Source organism: Haemaphysalis longicornis, unplaced genomic scaffold, assembly GCF_048455015.1.
Source record: "Haemaphysalis longicornis isolate Haplotype H1 unplaced genomic scaffold, Haemaphysalis longicornis Haplotype H1 scaffold_12, whole genome shotgun sequence".
NCBI classification, from domain to species: domain Eukaryota; kingdom Metazoa; phylum Arthropoda; class Arachnida; order Ixodida; family Ixodidae; genus Haemaphysalis; species Haemaphysalis longicornis.
The window spans coordinates 34856083-34882577 of NW_027526225.1; the positions used below are offsets into that span (position 1 = coordinate 34856083).

Below are 26495 nucleotides of genomic sequence, written 5' to 3' on the forward strand. Positions count from 1 at the left end.
TCAAGATGGCCTCGATAAGTAAAGCCTTTAGAGCCTGTCAATGGAACTGCCGAGGATTCAGCCCAAAAAATATCGGCCCTCCAGCAGCTAATTTGATCATAACTGAGAAACCACATGTTATTATACTTCAGGAGATTCTTGCAGCTGACCTCCCTTTCACGGGATACAAGGTGGAGAGCCTCCGGCGTGATAAAAGCCGGGGTGTTGCTATTTTGATAAAAAAGTTCTTTAATATCCGAAATAAGCTCCGTACGTCGCGTTGTAAGGTGGAATTCTTCGCTGTCGAGGTCATTCCTAATAAGTATGTATTCAACAGCAGCAGCATATTACTCCTCTATTTTTATAGTAGCTCAAAAGAATCGAGGCATAGCTTTGAGGCCATCTTAACTAAAGTGGCATGACTAGCCGGTGACGCTCCTCTGATCGTTGGTGGAGATTTCCATGTCCCTCACAAAACGGCCAAATACCCTTACTCCACCGGCAACGGTGAACGGCTATGGACTCACAGATCGAACCTTAGTCTCGCTCTCATTGCAGACCCTGTTCAGCCAACTAGATGCGGCACAACTTTTTTCCGAGGAATCGAGAAACCTAGCTTGATTAATACTGATATAGCTCTCGGTAGCGATCACTATATTCTGTTCATCAGCTTCGAAGTAGTCTCTAATAAGCTAAAAGACTTTAAACTGATTGATTTGGATAAGTTTCGCACATTGAGGGCCCATGGCGATTCCTCTCCCGACGAGGCAGACCCTCCCCTCGAGAGCTGGATAGATCAGCTTGGGCTGGACATTCGCTCGTCGGAAAAACCATCTTCACAAATGCGAAAATTGAAAAGATGCACCACAGATGAACTAATCTCCTTCAGGTGAAGCAGCCAATACTAGCACGGCGGAAAGGCCAACGGCAGAATAGGACCCTTAGGAAAAAGATCACGCTTCTAAACAGAGAGATCGAGCAGTACTCTAAAGTTCTATGTAGGCCACAATGGCATGAGATTGGTGATTCTTTAGACGGCCAACTTCGCAAAGGAAGTTGCTGGAGTATCCTCAAACATCTACTAGATGAGAAACTGGGAGGCAGCCCTGCTCGGCTGCTCCCATTTAGTGAGCCAGAAGACCATGGTCTACCGAGCCCGAGCCGCGGCGATCGCCAAAGGGATTCTGTAATGAGAAGCCCACCTAGTGATTGTGAAAGGTAGTGCCCTCCGGGCCACCCCAAACATCTTCGCTGTATATTCCAACAATAAAATTTTTTAGACAGACAGACAGACAGATGAAAATGGTTCCAGATCTAAACCAAACCAGCGGTCGCTGCTGAGCAAAATAATTCACAAGGCGCGGAAGGATGCTAAGTACGACTAGCTCTTAGAAGATGTAGCCAGTCAGTACTTGCCAAGTATGAAAACGCAGACTTTAGAACCTCCTTCAGTAGTGTACACGGGTTCTCCCTACCACGCGCTTGACGGAGATTTTTCGGAAGGAGAAGTTCGTTTTGCGATTCCGGAGCTTAACAGTAAATGTGCTGCTGGCACTGACGATATTTCAAACAGAAGTTCTTCGCAATCTTGAGCATAATTCCACCAGTTATCTAACCAGACAAACCAATATTATCTGGAGACAGGGCTACGTTCAAGATGTAGGGAAACACGCTAATACCATACTCATTCCCAAGTCGGGCTAGCCTCTTGGATTAAAAAACGTCAGACTGATCTTTCTGACCTTCTGCCTCGGTCAGGTTGCGAAGCATGTTGTGCTAAACAGGCGCTCTGGTTACGCGCAGGATACCCAGTTCTTCCCTTATACCATGATCGGCTTCAGGCGGGGTCTTTCGACCCAGGAAGCTATGCTCGGGATCAAAAAGAAGCTGCTAGATCGAGTCACGCATTACACAATGGGCATTCTGGGCCTTGATGTAAAAAAGCCTTCCATAATATACGCCACATGGCTCTACTCAAGGCCATATCAGACCTCAGTCTTGGCAACGGTTTCTTACGTTCGATCTTTTCTTAGCGACAGAACCGCCTCCCTACGCATTGGTGATAATATATCAAAACCCTTCGACCTTGGAGCCACGGGAACTCCTCAAGGATCAGTACTGTCTTCCTTTTTTGAATCTGGTCAAGTCCAAATACCTAGAACACTTCTTGATACTATTGGAGTTGGACACACTATCTACCCTGATGATGTTTCGCTATTGAGTTGGGGGGCCGTGACGGCGAATTGGAGGCTCGACTGCAAGAAGCTGTCAGGGTCTCAGAGCTCTAACTCGCCTCTGCGGGTCTTAAACGCTCCTAAAAGCAGTCGGAGTTGCCATCTAGACCTGCACGCAAGCTGAGCTTTTGGAAGCAGGACAGGAGGCCCCACATCGCGCTTTTTGACATGTATGGCAATCGCATTCCGGAGGTCACTTCCATGAAATTTCTGGACTTAATTATCGAAGGAAACGCATCCAATTACTTAATGTTACATGATATTACCGGGAAAGTGGAAAACGGGTTACGAATGTATCGACGCATCCTCAAGAGGAAAGAGGTATCAGGGAAGAGTGCGTCATCAGGCTTATCCGTGCTTTCGTCCTAGGCCATATTTGTTACGTCGCTGCTATGCTCAATAGGAAGAAAACCGAAGAGAAACGCCTCGACACCATGATTCGTCGGGATTTTAAGGTAGCTTTGGGGCTTCCTGTCAATGCATCCACAGATCTCCTACTGAAATTAGGCGTTCAAAATACGTTATCAAAAATCGCAGAAGCCCAGCACACTGCGCAGGTAGTTCGACTGTCCCGCACTAGAGCAGGCAGAGACATTCAGGTCACTCTGGGTATCTTTACCGAACAGAATAGGGAGAGTGTCAGGCACCTTAGCAGAGAAATCAGAGACTCAATCGTGGTCCATCCTTTCCCCCAAAACACCCACCCTCTCTTTTTTCAAGGGATGAGACTGTGTCGAGCCAAGGCACTTCTAGCTGCGGCACTCGAGAGCCCTTCGCAGTCGGCTTTTGTAGATGCTGCTTTGCTAAATGGAAAACACGCATTTTCGACAGCCATAATTGATGCTCAAGAACGGATGTGCAACGCACTTTCCGTGTTTACCAATAATGCGGAGGTTGCTGAGGAAATGGCCATTGCACTTTCTCTGCTGGATCCTCAACATAATTTATAGTGACTTAAGGGCTGCCACTCAGGCCTTCGCCATGGGAGTGGTTGATGCCAAACTCTGCAAGTTATTGGAAGGTAGAAACAGTAGTAATCATTTATTAGTATGGTTTCTCGCCCACATGAGCGACCTCGGGAGATGACAGCGAAACTTCAATGAATGCGCACACGAGGCGGCGCAAGGACTCATCAGCCACGCTGCTTCCCAGCCACTCCCGTCACCACACAGGGCTTTTAACGATAAACTTTAGACCTAGAACGAGCTCACCAAGCACTTCTGCTTAAATAGACGTGAATTTGTACTCTCATACAAAGGCCTAAACAGGCCGCAGTCAGTCACTCTCCGCATGCTACAAACGGACTCATACGCAAATCCTTGGAGGATGAGCCACATCGACTCGGACTACGACGGAACTGTTAAGTGTACAAAGTGTGATGTGCGCGTGAACTTGGGCCACATGCTGTGTGGTTGTGCAACGCAAGCCTCCTATCTGGAGAATAAGAGCAAGTGGGGCAGTGCTGTCAGGAGCAGCGAATTTAAAGACCACCTCTGGGCTGTCTAGAAAGCCCACATAGCAGCGAAGAGTCTCGGGCTCCCGTCTTACCGTGGGAGATGTCCTCTACACCTTGACACCGGTCAGGTGTCCTTCAGGGCCCTTTTGGGAAATGAAGTTTCTCCACCACCACCACCACCACCGGTGCAAGCCCTTGCTGGCACTAAGGCTGCTCCGCGATGTCGCTGCACTGTAGAGCTGATACTCGTCAAGAAGGAGGTCCCAAGCGAATAACGATGAAGTGGCTGCCCCAGGAGGTGTAATCGCCTCCTCTGAAGGCGACGTGGAGATTCGAGATCCATCTTTTGGATGTCCTGGGAAATTCCTCGCCTTGGCCGGCTGGCTCGAAGAGGCCCGTAGTAGTTCGGAAAATTCGCTTGCGCTTTCGAGATCATCAATCCTTCCGCTTGAGAGCTCTTCGGGCTGGCTAGAGGGGGCACGGGGTGGTTGATGAAATTAAACTTGCGCTCGCGAAAGCGCGATGAAAATGTGTCTCGGAGGAATTGTGTGCAGCTTTCGCATAAGACCGGGGGCGCATGCATTCGGCGGTTGCATGGTTGCCTTGCCGCGACGACACTTGGCGTTACAAATATCTTCGTCGGGGCCGTACTGCGAGCAGCGGCCGCACCAGGGTTTCTTGCAGTCGCAGACTTCTTAGCCTCTGTGACGGTGGCGGGCGCATCCCCGTCGCACACCTTCATACTCAAACTGGGCCTTGAACCCTCGAATCTTCATGAAGTTAGGCACAGCCTTGGACATCTTCATATTCTTAAGTCGCATTCCGGTCTTGATATGCTGGAGACTCCTCTACGTTGGCTGCCTGACGTTCAGGACCTTTCCATACGGTCTCAGTGATGCCGCGAGATCCGTGTTGCTGACGGCGGGATTCAAGCGGTACACCATCACGTATATGACCTGTGGGCCCATGCACGCCACAGGACATGAAGCAACGTTCACGAGGACGGCTTTTTTCTGGTGATCTTGTTAGCCGCAGCAGCCGAAGCAGCCACTGCGCAGAACTTCCAACCACCAGGTGCATCAGGGAATCCATGTCATAACGGCCTATGATTTCCTCGGGGCCGTTCACCAGATTATCCACGGTGACGTCATTCGGGGTTGTGAAGTAGAAGACAAGAGTCTCCAAAGACGCCAAGAAAACGTGTCCTTAAGTGTCCAAGAGGCGGTCCAGGTGTCAGCAGGGTAGATGACCGCCAGACGATGGCCGCCCCGCAGGAAAACGACGTCCTTGGCTCGATTCAGCCATTCGGTGCCCCCAGCCACCCAGCCGACTCTATCTCCCTGTCTGTGACTTGATTCAGCCCCCCGGCCAAAGTGAAACGGAACCTGCGGAATAGTCTTTTATACCCACAGCCAAATCTGAACGTCTAAGTCCGTTGTCGACGTTCATACTAGTCAAAATTGTTGAACAAAAACCGGACTTTATGCAAATATATGGCAGAAAACCAATGCACAAGTGATATGTGCAGTGTTCCTTAATTAAGAATTCATGCATGCTTGGTTTTTGCGATAGCAAATATAATACTACTTAAACTGCAGACAGAACACCGTCCCCTGCTCTTGCCTGCGCTACTATAGCTCCTGGAGGCATTTAAGAAATCAAACCGCAACAGAAGCGAAAGGTTCCACTAGATAGGTTAAACGTTCCACTTAGAACTCTCGTGGAGTAGGGCATGGTGGCTCTATAAAAGTTGCAGTAGGTTACCTCCATTCACGCGTGTCTCCGCCATGCGGCAGAGCTGGCATCAAGGCACCCTGCTCGGCGAAGTGGTAGGCGGTAAATTTAAAATGACTTGAGCAAACCTCTACCGTGTTAATCTTCACACGAACGACACGGGAGTGAATCAGCACGAGAGGTGAGCGGGAGAGAGAAGGGATGCATTTACTTGGCAGTGCGCCAGTCCAATATCGTCCTTCGGCGACATCTGCAACGAAAGGTAGAGATACGTGGCCATTTTTTTTCATGCATCAACGCTGCCTTGTTAGCGCTGCCGAGTTAGCGCTTAGACGAAGCACGAGAAAGAACGCTTTCCGTGAACGAAATATATTCTAGGTATCTCGTGTTACGAAACCGGCTTTTATGCTGTGGCGGCGCCCCAGCAGCTTGCGTCGTCTGCTGCCGCAAACGGGCACGCTCCAGGAACGATGACGCTGGGGCTGAGCCACGACTGGCGAGTGCTGACCACGCGCTTGCGGTGCGCGCTGGGCACGGGTGTGGAATAAAGCGGGGCCTCCGGTTTGGGCCCACGGCGCTGTAGCGTGCAGACGTGTGTCTTCTGATCTCTCTGTCGCCGTCGCGACATTGGTGACCCGGACGTTGCAGCGGAGCCACGTACTCAGAATGGACCCTCCCCGCGACGCCAGCGGTCCTTCTGTGTCCTCCGCTGCCTCTTCACCTGGCATCTCCGCCGTCGCTTGCCGTTTGCCCCCCTTCAGCGCTAAGCACCCCGACGTGTGGTTCCTTCAAGCCGAGGCAAGCTTCCGAGTGAGTCACATCACGTCGCAAGAGACCCGCTTCAACCATCTACAACAGTCATTGCCTATTGAGATCGCGGTTGAGGTTCGTGACATCCTTGCCAACCCGCCTACCACGAACCCTTACGACACGTTGAAGGCTGCCATCTTGAGACGCACGAGCCCTTCGGAACGGCAGCGTTTCCAGGGGCTGCTTTCTGCAGAGGAGTTGGGTGACCGTCGACCTTCGCAGCTCCTTCACGAACTGCAAACCCTGCTCGGCGACGCACCTTCTGCCACGGACTCCGGTTTGTTGAAGGAACTTTTCCTGCGACGGCTCCCCTCTTCTGTGCAGATGATCCTCGCGACTGCTTCTGACCTTCCCTTATCCGCGTTGGCCGCGCATGCTGACAAGATAATGGAAGTCGCCACGTTGCATCCGCCTTTGTCCACGGTGGCATCCGCTCAATCTTCCGACCATACCACCGTGGCGGCGCCTGCTACTCCTTTGCCCTCACCGCTATCCGACGACCTCGCCGCTCTCCGAGAGCGCATGCAAAACTTGGAGGAGCTTGTCGCCTCGGCTGGTTACAGCTCGCCGCCGCCTCGCAACCCTCGAGCTCGCCGGTTTGGCCCTTCTCGCCGTACCCCGTCTCCGCAAGTATTTCGCCAGGAAGGCACAACGCGCCAGCCACCTCAACACCCTGATTCATTGTGGTGGTACCATCGCCGCTTCGGTGCAGCGGCGCAACGTTGCACCCGTCCTTGCGGCTGGCCGGGAAACGAGGCGAGGGATCGTTAGCGGCGGCGACCGATTCCCAAGCCAGCGACAGTCGCCTCTTCTACGTCACAGATGCAACCAGTGGTCAACGTTTCCTAGTTGACACTGGTGCTGAAGTGAGTGTGCTCCCCGCTAATTCCTGTGACCGCACTCAAGCACCACTGTGCCATCTCCAAGCTATTAACAAGTCCAGCATTCCCGTGTACCGAAAAAAATCCCTGATGGTAAACATCGGCCTACGCCGTGCGTTCCGCTGGATTTTCCTCGTGGCCAACGTGAGTCACGCCATTCTAGGAGCCGATTTCCTTTCGCACTTCGGCCTCCTGGTTGACATGGCCCGAAAAAGAATCCTGGACGCCACAACCGGCCTTTCTGTCATCGGCAAATCGTCTCCAGTCCATCCGTTCGCATTCACGCTTCTTTGCGACCTACCTTCTCCGTACCGGGAATTGCTGAACGAGTTTCCTTCCCTGACTGCCCCTCCAGACTGGACAAAGCCAGTGAAGCATGACGTCGTTCATCAGATCATCACCACCGGTCCACCTACGCACGCCGTGGCGCGTCGACTGGCTCCAGAGAAACATAAAATCGCGGAACAGGAATTTCACCACATGGTTGAAATCGGCATTGCTCGCCCGTCATCGAGCAACTGGTCCTCGTCGTTGCACATGGTCCCGAAGAAATCAGGAGACTGGCGACCCTGTGGTGATTACCGCTCCCTGAACGTGGCCACTGTACCCGACAGGTACCCCCTACCTAATATACAGGACTTCACCAATAACCTCAGTGGATGTACCATCTTTTCAAAGCTTGACCTCCAAAAAGCCTACCACCAAATCCCCGTAGCCCCGGATGACGTCAAGAAAACTGCCATCATTACACCGTTTGGCCTCTTCGAATTCACTCGAATGCCTTTCGGGTTACGCAACGCAGCTCAGACTTTTCAGCGCTTCATAGACGTCGTCCTCCGTGGTCTACCTTTTGTTTTCGCCTACATAGATGACGTTCTTGTCGCCAGTTCATCGCTATCTGAGCACCTGCACCATCTGCGGATAGTTTTCGAACGCCTAGCAGAGCATGGCCTCATCCTTAATAGCGACAAGTGTGCGTTCGGGTTGCCGTCGTTGGAGTTTCTCGGTCATTTCGTTGACTGCAATGGAATTCGCCCTCTGCCAGACAAAGTGAAGGCCATAATCGACTTTCCCCGACCTGAGTCCTTGCGCCAACTGCGCCGTTTCCTAGGGCTGGTGAATTATTACCGACGGTTCATCCCGGAATGTGCGGCCATTGTTCAACCTCTCGAAACTTTCCTTCAAACTCCCAAGTCTCCCGAGTGCAGTCTTGAATGGTCTGAAGCCGCTGATAGCGCATTCACTACCATCAAGGAGCGCCTGGCCTCTTCTACCCTCCTCGTGCACCCGCGCCACAACGCTCCCACAAGCCTGATGGTAGATGCTTCCCACTGTGCGATTGGAGGTGTACTTCAGCAGCACATCCGCGGCAGCTGGCACCCGCTCGGCTTCTTTTCGAAGAAGCTTTCTCCCACTGAGCAACGGTACAGCACTTTCGGACGGGAACTCCTGGCGGCATACCTCGCTGTGAAGCATTTCCGCTTTTTCCTCGAAGGCCGCAGCTTCGTGATCATCACCGATCACAAGCCTCTTACGAACGCCTTCAAGTCATCGAAGACTACATATTCTCCCCGAGAGACGCGACATTTGGCTTACCTTGCAGAGTTTACGACGGACATTCGGCATGTCAAGGGAGTTAACAACTTTCCAGCCGACGCCCTTAGCCGTATTTCCGCCATACAGCGCCCCGGTTTCAGTTCTCAGGAGTTGGCCCAAGCTCAAAGCGATGACGAGGAGCTCCGAACTCTACGTTCTTCAAACAGCTCCTCTCTGCAACTCGAGGACATTCTATGCCCTGATTCGGGAATCAGCATCGTTTGCGACATTGACCCGGTCTCAGGCCGCAGACGGCCGTACCTTCCTGCGTCTCTCAGGCGCATTGCCTTCAACTCTATTCACCGTCTCTCTCATCCTGGAGTTCGTGCCTCACGGCGTTTGATTGCCGAGAGATACGTCTGGCCGGGCATGAATACTGACGTACGCGCCTGGGCCCGTTCCTGCCTCGCCTGCCAACAATGCAAGGTCTCTCGGCATACCACATCGCCTCTGGCTACTTTCCCACTACCGGACTCAAGGTTCTCCACAATTCACGTGGACCTTGTTGGCCCACTACCACCATCTAAGGGCTGCCGCTACATCTTGACAGTGATCGACCGTTTTACCCGCTGGCCGGAGGCTTCTCCAATCGACGATATTACGGCTGAGACTGTTGCTTCCACGCTTATGTCGACGTGGATCGCCCGTTTTGGCGTGCCGTCGGAGATTATCACAGACCGTGGCCGCCAATTTGAGTCCACACTCTTTCGCCACTTGACATGCCTACTCGGTGTTACTCACCTAAAAACAACGGCCTATCATCCTCAAGCCAACGGCATGGTCGAGAGGTTTCATCGTCAGCTCAAGGCCTCGCTGATGGCTCACGAATCACCTGAGCAGTGGGCAGTTCACCTTCCTCTTGTGCTGCTAGGATTGCGCACTGTCATCAAAGATGATCTTGGTTGTGCCGCATCCCAAATGGTCTACGGCACGTCTTTGCGATTACCGGCAGACTTCCTGGTCCCTCCACAGCCTCAAGATAACCCTTCCTCTCCTGGCCCATCCTACGTAAAGGATTTAACCCGGTTTTTCAGCTATATCCGTCCCCAACCGCCACGGCCGTGTTCAACAAAACCCACTTTTATTCACCCAAGTCTTTCTGTCAGCCAATACGTTTTCATCCGTGTCGACAGTGCCCGCCGGCCACTTCAACCGCCCTACACCGGCCCTCATCTCGTCATTTCACGCGGCGAAAAGACGTTTACAGTTCGCGTTAACGGCCGCGACACTGTCGTTTCCATCGATCGCCTCAAGCCCGCTTTCACCGAGGCTGAACCGCCTGCCTTCGACACCACCATCCACCACTCCACCCTGAACACCACCACTCTCCCCTCCGTTCGCAGCCCCACCCGCGAACATCCCAGCGCAAAGACTGTCCGTTTTGCCGACACTCCGTCTGAAGAGGGGGGGGGGGGGGGGCTATGTGGCGGCGCCCCAGCAGCTTGCGTCGTCTGCTGCCGCAAACGGGCACGCTCCAGGAACGATGACGCTGGGGCTGAGCCACGAGTGGCGAGTGCTGACCACGCGCTTGCGGTGCGCGCTGGGCACGGGTGTGGAATAAAGCGGGGCCTCCGGTTTGGGCCCACGGCGCTGTAGCGTGCAGACGTGTGTCTTCTGATCTCTCTGTCGCCGTCGCGACAATGCCATTGCTTTCGTGGCGTGGTCTCTCGCGTATTGATCTTGCCAGTTTACGTGCGCTCGCGCCTGAAGTAGGGAGCACGGACGCCGAGTGTACGCTACAGACGCCGAGTACGCGAAGTCGGTTTACACGGGTTCCAGCACGTGCTAAGGTAGTCCACTTTGGTTGAGATGTGAAAGACTGCAGGCAGAGGTTTTCGGGCCTGCCAGTCATGGAGAACTTTCACAGGCAAGTTCGCAAATCCATGTGAGGTGCAACAGCGGCGATTCCGACGAAGCGAGAGGTGCCGGTAGCACTGCTGTTTCTTAAGCACTGCACCCCTGAAGCGAAATGGGGCATTTTTTTTATTTAATTCTATTCACAGTGGGGCCATTCAGGTGCCTTTTGTGTTTTCATCGACGACGACACCTATGGTGACAATTTTTCTGTTTGATAAGACATCTTGTACTTTCCTCCCGTTAATAGCTTGACCTGGAGTGGCTCATCGACGTCGTTCTAGTTTTTTCCTTAAACCTGTAGCCGTGGGACCAGTTCTGGCTCGACCGTATCCTCTGGGAGAATGAATTGCTTGGTTATAGCCGTTGGTGTCAAAACGTCGATACCAGTCATCAGGTCTAAACCAATCACTACGAAACCGTATTTACTTACGTGCAGTACTAAAGAGTAGGAAAACTCATATGCTACTAGCAGACGTGCATACATATATACGAACATGCATAGAAAAGTACTGAACTACATGCATGTGTACCTACACACATACACACATAATACACACATTCGCATACATACATGGACGCATACATGCAGGCCCGTATATATGCATACATACATGCACGCACGCACAAACAAATTGATTATGAAGTTAAACACGGCGACGCTGCACAGGTGATAAAGTGCACCGTAGCGAAGGGCTCCGGATTACGTTTTACGTCCTGGGGATCTTTAACGCGCTCCGAAATCTCGAACACACGGCCGCTTTCGCTTTTTGCCTCCTTTAGTAAAATGTCCGCCACGGCCGGGAATCGAACCCGCGTCGTTTGGCTCAGCTGCAAAGTGCTTTAGTCACTGAGCCGCCGCGCTGTGTGTATACATACACACAAACACCCGCCCATAGATTTGTTGAGGAGCAGTGCGTGTCGAAGAGTGCGGTTCCTTTTCATTCGTCGTGCTTAACGCTACTACGTTTTGCATCTAAACAACGTTTCCTCCCGCAGGCGGTGACACCAATATTCTGGCCTGATCTCAAGTGCGCGGCGAGATACGGGGACGTGACTGTGGAGCAGAAGAGCACAGAAGATTTCGAAGGCCTTGTCGTCCGCACCTTCTTGCTGACCCAAAGCTCGGTGCGAAAGTTTTTCTTGCTTTGCAAAACGCCTTAACAACGCTTCCTTCAAGACTTCATTAAAAGCAGCGCAGAGATCACTTGTGGTTCGCACTTGTGAGAAGTAACTAATGCTTAGAAAACATTACTAATTGTGTACTTTACTTTACTTAGCTGCTAATGTTCTCTGAGACCACCTACTGTTAGTTCGTATGGGAACACTCGTGCGAGTATTTCAGCCTAATAAATTTCTGCCCTCATGACTAGAATCGAAAAGGCTCGAGAATGAGCCCACCAGGGTAGTTACTAAAGTTAGGTGCCTTTAAATAAGCAAGAAGGAAACAAAGTAGAAAAAAAGCCCTCTCTCATGCCATTTATGGGCCACCTATGAGTATCGTTGCATACATTTTGGCAGTCGTATGTTTATAGTTATGTTAATGGCTGTGCAAGGAACTTGGCACAAGAAGTTGCGAAGCGTTTCAATGGTTGTTTTTGTTCGTGAAGGTTGGTGATAAGTTCCGGCTCCTCACTTACTAATACCGCTCGGTAGCTAGGTGCTCGACGCCGGCCTTGCCCAACGTCTTGTTTTCGATCATGAGTGATGAGTTGTAAATACATCCGTAGTGTAAATAAAGTTTACATATTGTACATTTTGAGTTTACTTGAAGTAGACCGTCGTCGGCTATGTGCCATCGGCCAACGAGCCAGCAATCGTCGTTTCACCGAATCATCTCTTAGGATCATCGTTTCGATCATCGACCTCGCCGACCTATTCAACTTTGAAAGTTAACTGTTGAGTGCATGGGAGAATCAATCTCCGAAAAAAACGTATCGAAACGCCGGAAAATGCGCAAAAACTTGGCGATCATGTAAAAACATTTCAAAAAGCACTCCACAGCTATGATCGTGTTTACGACTACTTCAGGGGATTGTAAAAAAACTAAAACCTGGTTTTATTGACGCTTCATTTCTGCAACAATTGATGTATTAGAGAAATATTCACGAAAATTTCAATGCAGTGCAGCACGACATCAGAGTTGTGTAATGGAGGCAACAAAACACCGTTGTTTTCCGTGTGTTGGCTGAACATTAGCCCACAGGTGATACTAATAAACAGCACTAGAATCAGCGCTACAACTGCACAGTCGTGCTGTTTTCGGGGCTTTGTTGGACACCTGCCAATCACACAAAAACATCGTTGGGCGTTGCAAATAAATGGCCGGAAATTGGCTTGTGAGCCACTATGGGTCAATCTCTTTTGCTTATTATGAAGCTCAGTTTGTTGGGAGTATGTGACAAAACATACAATCCAATCGTTCTAATCGTTCTGTTGCCAATCGTTGTAATCCACCAAACCTGTATTTTTTGTTTTTGCCTCCATTAAGACGGAGTTTACGTGCAGGAAATATTATAATCACAATTCTTCCACTCCTAAGGTTTAGTGAAATGTGTGCACAGTTCATTAAATTTGAGAACATTTGTCACCAGGCTTTACGTCCAAAGATGTACGCTCGTACAGGCTGCTCCGACAACGTTCAGGAAGGCTTAGGTACTTTTGACATACGTGACTACTGGAATCTGAGTATTCCTGTATTCAAGGAGGTAGCGGGGATACTCTTCACCGCATCCACCAAATGGCTTGCGATTTCTTTTTGACCACATAAGAATGCCTATCCCACTTGATACCCATGTGAAGCAAAATTTTCTTTTGTTACGCCAGAAAAATGAACAAATCCAGACATTCTACTTTTTTAACGCTATTTTTTATTTCTTTTTGACACAGTTACTACACTTTCAGGACATCTCTAAATGCCTGCAGTGCCGAAAGTATGGGCTTTGGAGGGGTAGGAAAGTAGTTGACCTTTGTTGAAAATAATTTCCTGAATTCTATGACTGCGACAAACATGCCGCAGAGGATTTTTGGAAACTCAGTGAATCTCTATGCAAATTACCGTTAGTAGGCGTGCGATCGTCAAACAAAGCAGTATACTGAAAATACCCACCACACAACTATGTCTGCTATGATACCACAAACTCTTCTTACAGTAGAATTTATTAAAATAGTCCACTGCAAATTGTGTTAAAGCAGCCCAAGTGGGTAACCTTTATCTTTCCGCACGAATGGCTTCTAATCGTGGATTTACAGAATCTCCGCCTTGCAACGGGGTGAGTGTTTAGTAGAAGAAGCACATTGCATGCTTAAAAGGTGTCTACATTAAGCCAATGTGGTCGCCTGGCTCAAGTGGCACGTCATGCCTTCACCCGTAAAATTGTGCAGAAGACGTCTTTGTAGTTGCTCAGAAAAGCACTTTCGCCTACAGCTGTTCCTTGTTTACACCAGTCCATAATGATAAACGTCCTCAAACTATTGTTACGGGGTGACAGAGCGCATGATATGAACCATGGAAGAAGCTAACGATTATATACATGGCAGCCATGGTTGCAGAAACGTCGGAAGTATGCCGCATGTAGTTCATCTTCGTTTTCGAAGTCGTGTCTGCAAGGCGCAGTGCGCCACTGGTTGCTTTATTCTCGTAGCATACCCACTGTTCGAAGACGACCGTCACGTTTGAGGCCGCAGTACAAGAGCAGCTGCTGTAAAGATAAAAGGCAAAATATTCCTACGCCAATGCCGCCAAGGATGAGATGCTGAGCTGCATGCGACGTGGCCAGAGCACAGTGACGCCCACCGTGGCTCAAAAAAGATGTGCTACAAATTTGGAGCCTAGCCAGACGGGAATGGGGGGGGGGGGGGGGGGCTAACTTAACAATGGTCTCAGCTGGTCACGGCCCATAATATCTTCATTCTCGTCGGTCACAGACTGGGGACACTAAGCAAGGGGTATCGACGTACTAGGTCGGCTCATGGTTGGGCTGTCCACGTTGTCTCTACATTAGCTTCGATACCAAGACGGTGCCGAGCTGATCCGAAAGGAACCAAGCATGTTACGCCCCGGCAGGACGCTGGACATAAAAGTACGAACGACGGTTTTATAGGCAGCCAATGCTGCACGAAAACCGGGGTTGCGACACGTGTGACTCGTCTTCTTCAGAATCGACACTGCAAACTTCTTCCTTCCCGTACGAACATTCCATTACGAAAGTGAATAAACTTCATATGAGTCCTTTTATTTTAAGCAAAGTTTTAACTCCAGGTCAAGCATTTCAAAAGCCTCGTTCCATCAATCTGGCCTTTAATTTCAGCCAACGCCAAGAGCGATAAGTGAAAAAATGCCAGTTCCCACTACGTCAAGCCGGTGCCTGTTACGCTTGCTAAGCGAAAGCGTCAAATCGCTCGTTTGTTCGGAAGAGATGGGGTGTGGAGCATGCGATAGCGGAATGAGAATAATGAAGCTCATACTGGTGAAGGCGGTGTCTTGTGTGCTTACGCAGTGAAAACATCTTATTCCTAGTTACTCTTAAAAAAGGGTGGAGAGGCGGCCCGGACAAAAGGGTTAACGGTGCGTGCGATATGAATGAATTGTGCTCATATTTTGCGTCACTTCGATGCTGTGTGCTAAAGATGATTCCCTTTCATCTTCTTTCCCACATAGTTGCTAATTTTTTGTTCTTCGTGCATACAGAGTATTAAGATGCAGTGCCTTGTTAGATGCTCTTTTTTGGGGTGGCTTCCTTGTTATTGTACGGGGCGGTAATATTTATTTCCAGTGACCGGGACGTTCTATTTCGTTCTTCCAGGGGCCACCCCGTATCCTAAAGCAGTTTCACTCCCAGTCCTGGCCGACGCATCCGAGTGTGCCCAGCTCGGCGGAAGTTGTCTTGGAGCTCCTCGAGCATGTACAGCGCTGGCAGGCGCAAGCGGAAGGAACACCTGTCGTAGTGCAGTGTCTGTAAGTTCGCAAACTCGTCGCAGCAATTACGTTTATGGCGTTATATTTAAAAAACGCAGGATGCACCGCAGTGACTCCTGCAACTGACTTTCTCAGGAATTTTTAAAGAATACCTCAAACGGCTCTACTTTGCTGTAGTGTAAAAATTCCTGACAAGTTCACCATTTTACGGGCACCAACCTTTTTTTTTTAGTGAGGAAAAGCTTTTAGTCTACTTTTAAAGCTCTGCCAGGGAAATGTTTTGTAGTTAACACTAAAAAAAGAAAGACCAGACGAGAAACAATCTCAAGTAGGCGGGACGACTGCTCATACAGTGAGCTGTTTAGTTTGTTCTACTAGGAGCCACATTTTTTGCCTGAACGATTCTCCCTTCTATTAAATGGAAAACGTTTACGTTGGACCAATGGCGTCCTGTGCAAAAAATAATGAATTTCCCCCTAGACTGGTTGGTCGATCGAAAAGCAATGATAAGATCTCTGGACACTCGTGCGTGCGGAAAACTAGGGTTCCTGCGTGTCAAAATATATACTTGAAATTCGAGAAAAAGGAACGCTTTTAAGTGAGGCAATACACGCATCGATCATGACGAAGGGGCAAATTTGTATGCATTTTAAATGTTTGCACATGCGTTCACATAGTGCGCAAAAAATCGTCGCATCGGTTCGTTCTTTCTTTGCTATTTCTGTCTTTGAAGGTGTGATGAATAATGGTACAAACGTTCAGCGAAAACTGGACGCACGTTTAGCCTTTCCGGTCTTGTAGACTTTCTTTATGAAGGGGTAGTAGTTTTATTGCGAATCTTTCAATTCCTGTTTTCCTTTTTAGGTCATAATTTTAAATTGTGACTTAAACCTCATCGCATTCACACCACCAAACCTTGTTCAGTAAAGCATGTTGTTGGGCTAGTTGGTGCAGCATCATGAAAGTAGAAAAAACTGCGCGTAAAAGACAGGACCGTGATAAGTAGACAGGACAAGCGCAGACTCACAACTAACTTTATTGAAACAATGAAGAAGAATATATGTCATTTCTGGCACATGCGCACACAGAAGTCAGTTCGTTTATCTTTTCCTGTAAGTGCACCATCTTCTTTAAAAATTCAAATTCATTGCCGTACAAAGCAACGGATGGCACGCTAACACAATTTCTGTCATTCCTGCGTACAAAAAACGTCTCTATCAGCTCTCGGACGGTTCGATCACGGCCTTTGCCCAGCACTGTAGTTTCATTTATCAACGGCCGACATGGTTTATCTTCACAGGCAAGATATGGTGCGGAAGGTGGGACCCTGTTTTGTATTTTATTGAAAGCTGGTGTTCCCTCAGGCGGTCATTGATGCAGCGCCCCGTCTGCCCAATATATACCTTCCCGCAAGTGAGCGGTATAGAATACACAACCCCCATTGCGCAAAGCACAAACGGTGTAGCATGCTTCGTTTGGCATGCTGCGGCCTTGTCGGATCCTTTTAGAATCTTGGGGCATAAGCCAGCCAACTTACGAGGGGCAGAAAGGACTACCGGCACTCCGTGCCTGTTGGCCACATTTTTCAGGTTGTGCGCTACTTTGTGGACAATTGGCAAAGCTACACGGGATTTTCGCTTAGGAGCGTCAGCCTCACAGGTCCGGTTACACTTGATCTTTTTCAGCAGTGACTCAGCCACCGCTATCAACACCATCAGAGGGAAACCAGCAGTTAGCAACCTGGACACCTGGGCAACAAAACTTTCACGCACCCTGTGGTGGCAAGAATTAACAAGCGCTCCTTGGAGACATGCCATAGCAACCGCCCTTTTCACACCTAGATAATTTCATGACCCTGCTAGGATTCTATCTTCAGTCCACGTTTGTTTCATTCCGGGACAATTTGTACGTTCAACGTAGGGGCGTGTGTATTGGATCGTGCGTGGCCCCAGTTCTTTGTGATACGTTTTTGGCCCGCATTGATCAATTTCTGGAGCACGACCTTGAAGGAAAGGTACTGAAGGTTTTTAGATACGTAGACGACTTCTTGATTATTTTAAAAGCATCATTGTTGACCTTACCTGTTTCTAAATACATTGTCACTGCCAACGAGATTTTAGAAGTGTTTCAACGAGTGGGGAAAGGCCTCTCTTTTACCAATGAAATGCCGAGCGATAACTGTCTCCAGTTTTTAGACCTGAACCTCACGTTTTTACCGGATCATGTATGCTGGATTTACAAGCCAAGGGTACGTAAAGGGTTGTTGCCTTATGAGTCTGCGCCCTCAAAGACTGTGAAAAGGGCGGTTGCTATGGCATGTCTCCAATGAGCGCTTGTTAATTCTTGCCACCACAGGGTGCGTGAAAGTTTTGTTGCCCAGGTGTCGAGGTTGCTAACTGCTGGTTTCCCTCTGATGGTGTTGATAGCGGTGGCTGAGTCACTGCTGAAAAAGATCAAGTGTAACCGGACCTGTGAGGCTGACGCTCCTAAGCGAAAATCCCCTGTAGTTTTGCCATATGTCCACAAAGTAGCGCACAACCTGAAAAATGTGGCCAACAGGCACGGAGTGCCGGTAGTCTTTTCTGCCCCTCGTAAGTTGGCTGGCTTATGCCCCAAGATTCTAAAAGGATCCGACAAGGCCGCAGCATGCCAAACGAAGCATGCTACACCGTTTGTGCGTTGCGCAAAGGGGGTTGTGTATTCTATACCGCTCACTTGCGGGAAGGTATATATTGGGCAGACGGGGCGCTGCATCGATCACCGCCTGAGGGAACACCAGCTTTCAATAAAAAACAAAACAGGGTCCCACCTTCCGCACCATTGTCTTGCCTGTGAAGATAAACCATGTCGGCCGTTGATAAATGAAACTACAGTGCTGGGCAAAGGCCGTGATCGAACCGCCTGAGAGCTGATAGAGGCGTTTTTTATACGCAGGAATGACAAAAATTGTGTTAGCGTGCCATCCGTTGCTTTGTACGGCAATGAATTTGAATTTTTAAAGAGGATGGTGCACTTACAGGGAAAGATAAACGAACTGACTTCTGTGTGCGCATGTGCCAGAAATGACATATATTCTCCTTCATTGTTTCAATAAAGTTAGTTGTGAGTCTGCGCTTGTCCTGTCTACTTGTCACGGTCCTGTCTTTTACGCGCAGTTTTTTCTACTTTCATGATCTTGTTCAGTTAAACTGTCGAGCCATCATTCCATTTGCTAATTGTGCTTTTGTATTCCGGAAAGCGCTGTATTCACTGCCATCAAGGTTAATTATGTCAAGTAGACATGTCTTCAAAAACATTAGGCACTGATCACTATAACATTCAAATCAAAATCTCTCGGCAGCAGCCAGAGGAGCAACAGATCGCTTTTGGTGGATAACCAATTGGAATAAATTTCATGCCAGAGTGCCACTTTTAACTACAGATGACCCCAGATACTTGAAGTCTTTAAAATTTGAACATTTTCTCGCTTGAATCAGATAAATTGACGTTATAAACCTAAAGACCTCTGGCTCACATGAATCCCTGGCTGAAGAACGTTATATTACCCCCCCCCCCCCCCTGGAAGCGATAACCTGAGTAACCGTAGCAAGGACGACGGTTATTCAGCGCGAGGCACACACTGCACGAGACAAGACATGAGACGAAGGCAAGCGCTAACTTCCAAATAAGCTGATTTCGGGATGCAAACGACGCCCCAAAACAGTGAAAAAGTACACAAAATCATCAAGAGATAACACACTTGGCATGCGCGAACATTCCATGGCCTCAGGAATTTCAACTCTTTATCGCAAAGAACGAGGGAGGGGCAGGTAACACATTCCGTCTGACTCTACAATCTTTTCCGCTTTGATGATTTCGAACCTGAGCCTGCTTTTGCTTTTCCTTATTACAAAACATTTTTGTATATCCGCCTTACAACCCTTTAGAACCCATTTGCTTCAGTGCAGTGCGAGGAAACCATCACGACTATTCATGACATTGCCTGCGTGTTCACGGAGCCTATCATTTAAGCCGCGACCGGTCTGTCCTACATACTGCTTACCACAACAGAGAGGGATCTGGTGCACCACATTTTCTGCACACGAAACGAAGAGGCTTTTGTGCGTATTGGCACATGCTCGGTTTACTTTTGCAAGGGTTCATCTTGAATAATGTGGCCAGTTTTTTCGGGGCTGAAAACACAGTACTTTTACACTTGGGCGTGCTCCGATGTTTTTCGGTTGTCCAATAAGCCATCAAAATACGGAACCACGGCGCATTTAAGCAGGGGTAATGACGTTTATTGTGGGTGAGAATATTTTGATGTATTCGTGTTGACCAGAGCTTCCGCTACTGATATCTGTGTGTGCGTGGGATAACCAGCAATCGAGAGCCTCGAATACTGCTGGTTAAAACTACTAATCAGTAGGTGGGGCACGACTTATGTAGGGCATTGCGGATGTAGTGTACCAGATCTCTCTCTCTCTTGTGGTAAGCAGTATGTTGGACAGACTGGTCGCTCTTACATGATAGGCTTGATAGGCTCCGCGAACACGCACGCAATGTGATGAATGGTCGTGATGGTTTTCTCACACTGCACGGAAGCCCGTGTCTTCTAAATGGTTGTAAGCCAGATTTGCAAAAATGTTTTGTGAGAAAAAAAAGCAAAAGCAGGCTCACGCTCGAAATTATCGAAGCGGAAAATATTTGTAGAGTGGGGCTGGAATGTGTTATCTCCCCCTCCTTCGCAGTTTGTGGCAAGTGTGTTATCTCTAGATAATTTTGTTTATTTTGCACTGTTTTGGGGAGGGGCATACATTTGTTTGCTTCTCGAAATAAACTGTGTTGGTTGGAAGTTAGCGCTCGTTCTTGTGTCTTCTCTTATCTCGGCCTGTGTCTGCCTCGCGCTTAGCATAAAATAACGTAGCAAGGAATCGCTCCTGCCTGTAGATATCAGGGGGACTTCACATAATGTTACGAACTCAGCTACATGTCGAGACTCCGCTTCTACTACCTTTCGAAGATGCGTGTCTCAACATGTGGCTCTGAATTTCTTGCCGACCGCAATGCAAGACCCGGCATTAGACACCTCACTTGAAGTAATTCTGGACATTAAAGCAAATTAACACTGCAAGCCTCGGTTATAACCCGTCTACTAATTTTTGTTGTTGTAGAACACATACTGCCCGTCGTGCTTCAGATATCACGTTTCAACGTGGCTATGTGCGCCGATGATTACCCTTTTTAGTTCCTACTAGGTCCATAGGACAGTAACAGGATATCGTTGAAGAAGCAATTCTAGTAGCCCTAAAATGGCCACAACCCTGTGGTGTGCCATGTGCTTTTCACAAATCAGCCCCACTAACACTGTTCACACCGTCTGAAAAAGAAATGCTCAAGCAATTGAGCATCCTTAAATATGCGGCAAGCCGGCCCCCAAGTCCTTCATCAAAACACCCCAAAAAAGAAGGAGCGGACGAACAAACTACGCTACCACTGGAAAAGAGACTTGCCATTACGTCAGCCAATCCGAATATCCCTGCAGGGTATTCAGGGTACAGGGTATTAGGCTCGCGCACAAGACATGCTTTCAAGAATGACTTATGGTTCATTAAAGCTTGCACTGCAACCTGCAGAGACAGAAGAGGTGAACTTAATGGCATGGTAGGCAGCAAATCAGCATGAAAACATTCATACGAAGACCTGCGCTCTCCCGACTAGAAAAATCCGGGCCGGTGAGCTGTATCTAGCATCAGGCTCTATTTTAGCTAGTTGTTGTACCTTTCTCTTCCCTTTTGCTTTTCTTATGGACGTAGTAGTTTTTCTTACCGCAACACGGAATTGTAGTCTTCGCTTTTTCTAACAAATGTTTATTCGATCAATCAATCAATCAATGAAAGAATACCAAATACTTCACTTTATTTCACGAACTTTGGGAAATGCGTTGCTTTGAGCATTCTCTAACTTATGGTTCTGTTCTTTGGGCCTTCAGGCATTTTTTATACACCTCATTGAACACAAAGAAACGAGATTTTCGTCCGACTTACTCTTCTAATAGTTTGCACTAGAGAGGCCCCTCACTTCCTTCAAAGGAAGTATGGAGACATTTAAACTAGGAGCAGAATTCCGTACGTGGCTGGAGAGAAATATAAGTGCAGAACTGCTCCAACGAGCATCCAACCGCTTTGTACGCGCACAGGGCCACAACCGGCCCGGTTGTGGCCCGGTGCCCCGCCCATAGCAGTGACCCGCAGTGACCCGCCCATAGCAGCCGGCAACGATGGGTAACCAGCGTGCCGAAACATTTCTGTGTATAGAAGGCGCGCTCCGTAACTGGAGCTAAATTTTATCTGGATCCTCAGCAGCTTCGCTTCATTGGCATTGGGTGCTAGAAATCATGGAATATTTAGCCGTCGTACCAACCAACACCGATTGTATCGCTTGGTACCTAAAATACGTAACACCATCGAGAATTTACTGTTCAGTCGAGCCGCGCTTCCTAGCTGTGCAAACTTCTGCGTATACAAGGAAATCACGCTGCAACCGTACCCGCATGTCCCACTGCCAGTCCCTAGCTGCGAGCATTTCCGTTCATTTAAACATTCGAAAACTATCAACCTGGGCTTTACTCGCGAAACTTTTTTTTTACGTTAAGCTGATTTATACACGAGCAAAAGCTTACAGGTAGTGCCTTAAATTGTGTAAAGGAGCTCCAACCGTGCCAATGTGTCCGTCAAAGTGCCAAAACCCTCACGCGAAGACATTTTTTTTAACAAACGGGGCACTAATCAACGCAAACCTTTTCAGTGGCTGCATCTTTTTCATCAAAACTGGAGCCACACTTGTAGGAACTTCCTCGGGGTGGCTGAACCCGACAAATACCGCGGTTGGCATAACAGCCGCCCCTCGTATATACATGCTGTGAAAACCACACTTATCTTACAATTTCTTTCTTAAGCCACTTGCACGTAGCAAAGCGATGGAAATTTAAAAATGGCAGCATCTCAACTGTGTGGTTGATTGCGAGTGAGCGGACTACGGGGATTCGAAATGACATCGATGTTCCGCCCCGAGTGACATCGGATTTGCGCCCTGACCGTCATTTGGTTTGGAGCTATGAGTTGCACCTTGAATATTCCCTAAAAAAACTGCAACTCACGCCTCAAAACGAATTTTGCTTGATTTTCGCTTGATGGTAGTGTGCGCACGGTTGGACGCGGACGGACATACGAAGCTCCTGATGTACTCCGCACCATTACAGGCGAAGCAGTAAACCTTTTGACTATCGGTTACTAACTCACGGTCGTAGCCTAATGGGTAAAACGACTGACACTAACTTTGTTTGGTCTTCCAGACACCTGCTCAAATTTTGCTGGCGCCTGTGTAATTTTTGCAAGTGCAAATGCTTTGCGCCAATCTACGGAGTAAGCCGTTTGACTCTCGGTTAATAGCTCACGGTCGTAGCTTAATGGGTAAGACTACTGACACTAACTCTGTCTCGTCTACCAGACACAGGCTTGAATCCTGCCGGAGCCTTTTTGATTTTTCTCCATTGTAAATGCTTGCGGACGGACGCGGACGGACATTGTGCGGTCCTGAGGAACTCCGCACCTAAAACATTTTTTTTTGCCGTGCGGTTGCCTGTCTTTCTCAGCTGTATGCAGCAAGTAAAATCGCCAACGATATTTTCGCTGAAAACACAGTGCAAAAACAATGCACAGGATCTTTCAGCACATTCTCTCGCGAAAGTGTTTCACCTGGCTAGGTTTGTCACCGGGCCTTCTGCCGACGTTGTCTATAACCTGCAAAGTTGAACTCAGACTCAGTGCACCTACGTTTTCCAGATTCACTATTCATGCATCTGCGTCACTGCCTCCGAAGAAGCTGCAGGGCAACTAAGACATCAGGCCAAATTTGTTAAGCGTGCTCGTATTATTTTTTTGTTATACTCGAGTGTGAAACGCGTCGCATGTAAATGGGCATCGCCCGCGACCCGAGGGTTTTTCCTCTGTTTTTTTTCATGAAACCGTGCACGCTAAGTACTTTCTGGTGTTTGTTTTTTCTCATCCTTGCTATGAAATAAACACGCTGAATATCTTTTAATATTTCCGATGTACGCGCGCTATTACATGTAAGAAACGCTCTGAGACGCGTTAGCAGAGGCGTAATAGCTCTACGCACTTTTTCGAACGATATCAGAATGGGTGCGGATTGGATGGACGCCAGCTGTTTGCGTGCTTTCGTCGGCCTAACGAAGTTACTCTTTCGCGTTAAAAAAGCTTTCACTTACACAGACCGCCGAGTCCACACAAGGTGTGCAGTCCTCACAGGGTGAATTGGAAGAACTAAACGCAACGACCCAAAACAACGGCTAAATAATGACACCCGACTGAGCTCTCTCGCATAGAGCGGAGAAATGGTGAAAAAACGCAGCGCCAGCCAGTGCAGTGGCGTAGCAAAGAAATAAAAACGCCAAACAAGCAATAACAAACTCAGCACACGGAGTCGGCGAGCATGGTAAGGTCGCTATCTGAAAGTCGATCGGGCACAGGAAGAGCACCACGCCTCGGATTAAACGGGAAGGAGTTTAGAGTTGAGAATTTGATGTAATAATTTCTCAAGCGAAAACGATCATTAGCAAGGTTGTTTTCATGTAGTGACTTTCAGCTTAGGCGTTCTGGCTGGTTCTAATAGTATTATGGTGTTGGAAGTCGCCATTTATGTTTTTATGTATTCCAGTGACGGATGCCAACATTCTGGTCTCTACTGCGTCTCAGCGGCAATCTGCGACCAACTCCAACTCGAGAAAGAGTTGGACGTCTTCCGCGCTGTTCAGAACGTGCGTGGCAGCCGTGCTGAATTCATCGTGGACTCGGTAAGATACAAACCAAAAACAAATTTTTGGAATCATGGTGGGACCGTCAATCACTAATTGCAATTATAGGTCATTATCTTCGGAACTCGAATGCAAGTAGAGTTGTGTAATATCTCTTCTGCAAAGCTTTAAACATGACCTCTATTTAGATCAAACAGTTTGTAGGTCGATCTAAGTTGTAATAGAAAACAAAATATAATTGATCCCCTTCTTAAGAGCAAAGATGTTCGTGGGCGATTCTCTCATGGGACGAGGCGTGCTAACGCGGGCAAAGCGCTGTGTATATGGCACGCCTTATGATAGGAAGAGCAAACGCCAGGTAGCGCAACTCCATGGAATACGCACAAATAGTTCCCGACAAAAAATAAACAAATGGTACCACTCCACCTTACGTCGTGGCTTTAGATGCGCGTGCCTGGGAATAGAGTCTGCATGGTAAAACGAAAGGCAGAAATAGCGAAATCGCTCGGGCCGTCTCTTCAAGGTTTAGATGCGCTCGCATGGCTGCATTCCGCTGGGATACAGAAAAACAGACCCATAGCAGTAATAAACATACGCAAACTTTGTCTGTACAGATAACGCTAGTAAAACTGTAATGATAACAATTACGTTCACAGTGTTTGGAATTTTACTGCTTTGAGCAGCCTTGCTCCCGATTTTCCTCATTACCGGAAGCGCGAAACATGCTCTCTATTCTCAGAAGGAATGCACGCTTTGTATGAAACAGAGTATAGACAATCCCGCTTGGCACTGTCAATGTTCGGAAAATGGGTTAACTCGCGTGCTTTGCAGAACAAGAAGCCACCCGTCGGGAATGCCAGCGAGAGTTGGCGACCGAAATGGCATGCCGTCGTCGGGCGAATCCCGAAGCCTGCGCTAGTGATACCAAAGCCATGCCCAAGAGAAGGGGAAAATGCAGAGCTTCGAGAGGAAGAAGCCAAAGCCAAGCGCGAAAGAATTGTGACGCGCCTTGAGTCAAAGCATAGCACGTCGAAGTTCATTACGGTTATGACGAAGTCAACTGTGACGTAAGGAATGAATCCAAGGACTACGAAATACCGGTGACCCTGGTCTCCGACTAGTCGAAGCCTTTCAATAACGTCAGGGAGGTTCTAGCAGGAACACCAAGTGACTGTTCAAATGGGTGTTTCTTGAAAGGAAATATGGTGCAGTTGTAGGATAGACTGTCGTTTGACAACAACCTGTCTCGGTTTAGCAGTGCCTGCAACGATGGGAAGAGCATGGCATGCATAGATAACCACTCAGCCATTCTTAGCTTGTGCAAATCTACCGGCAATATAACATTTTCTATGAAGTTTAGCCTGAAGATTTGGAAACGCCAGGCAGCCTCGCTGTTAACATCATTGTTCGCCGAGTAAAGTCAGTAAAGATGGTCTAATTTGTATTCCGAACTACAATGTTTGGGCATTCCGTCGTTTCAACATAGTGTTATTTTTATTTTCAACCTAGGGTACTTTTCAACGTCTTTGAAACCGACGTCCACATCAGTGAGAAACATGATTCCTGCTTTCTCTTCTTCGCCCACCCTCCCTCCAACCTTGTTCGTAAATCGTACCTGCCATCTAGCAAGTGATGCGTATGTTTGGAAACGTACATAATGAAGTGCTGGTGTGCCACAGCTTTAGGCACACACCCTTTTCCAGGTCTTTTAAAATAACATGCAGCTTAGAATTGAGTAAATAACGCTGACCTAGTTTGTCAATTCATACTGGCTTATTCTGACTTCTGTCTTATAATTTTTTGCAGGAACAGTATGCCTTCTGCTACGAGGTCGCACTAGCCTGTGTGGACTCTTTACACGTGTATTGTAGCATCGAGTGACAGCGTCGGATGCTTTCCTCATTTATTCAAGACATTTCGTGCTGTGATGGACGGAAAAACGAGGATCGAAGTGATCGACGCAAACTAACACTCTGGGAGAATAAAGCAAAGTGCATTTTTTTGTGTTGAAATTATAAAACGCCTTTGTTTTCGTAGCACATGAGGTTCTGTCGCCGGGCATTTACATTTATTGAGAAATCACGACACACGAAAAGCGCAAAGAAGCTCTTAGACCTACGTATATTTTTAACATCATGGAAGGATCATGGCCCCTTGCGGCGGACACGCAACACTTTGGTCCACGCTTCTCGCAAATGTGGCCCCCCGTCTGAACTGC

The 26495-nt window shown here is 48.4% G+C and overlaps 1 protein-coding gene across 2 annotated transcripts in view; it reads left to right on the forward strand.

The window, feature by feature from the left end:
- Nucleotides 1-26289, forward strand: part of LOC144162559 (receptor-type tyrosine-protein phosphatase epsilon-like) — a 151410-nt gene extending 125121 nt beyond the window's left edge. For both annotated transcript variants that reach the window (XM_077693149.1, XM_077693148.1), the window contains exons 25-28: nt 11544-11672; nt 15350-15501; nt 24181-24316; nt 26084-26289. In XM_077693149.1, the coding sequence (XP_077549275.1) occupies nt 11544-11672; nt 15350-15501; nt 24181-24316; nt 26084-26158 (492 nt within the window). In that variant the 3' untranslated portion in view covers nt 26159-26289. The remainder of the gene's footprint in view (nt 1-11543; nt 11673-15349; nt 15502-24180; nt 24317-26083) is intronic.
- The last annotated feature ends 206 nt before the right edge of the window (nt 26290-26495 follow it).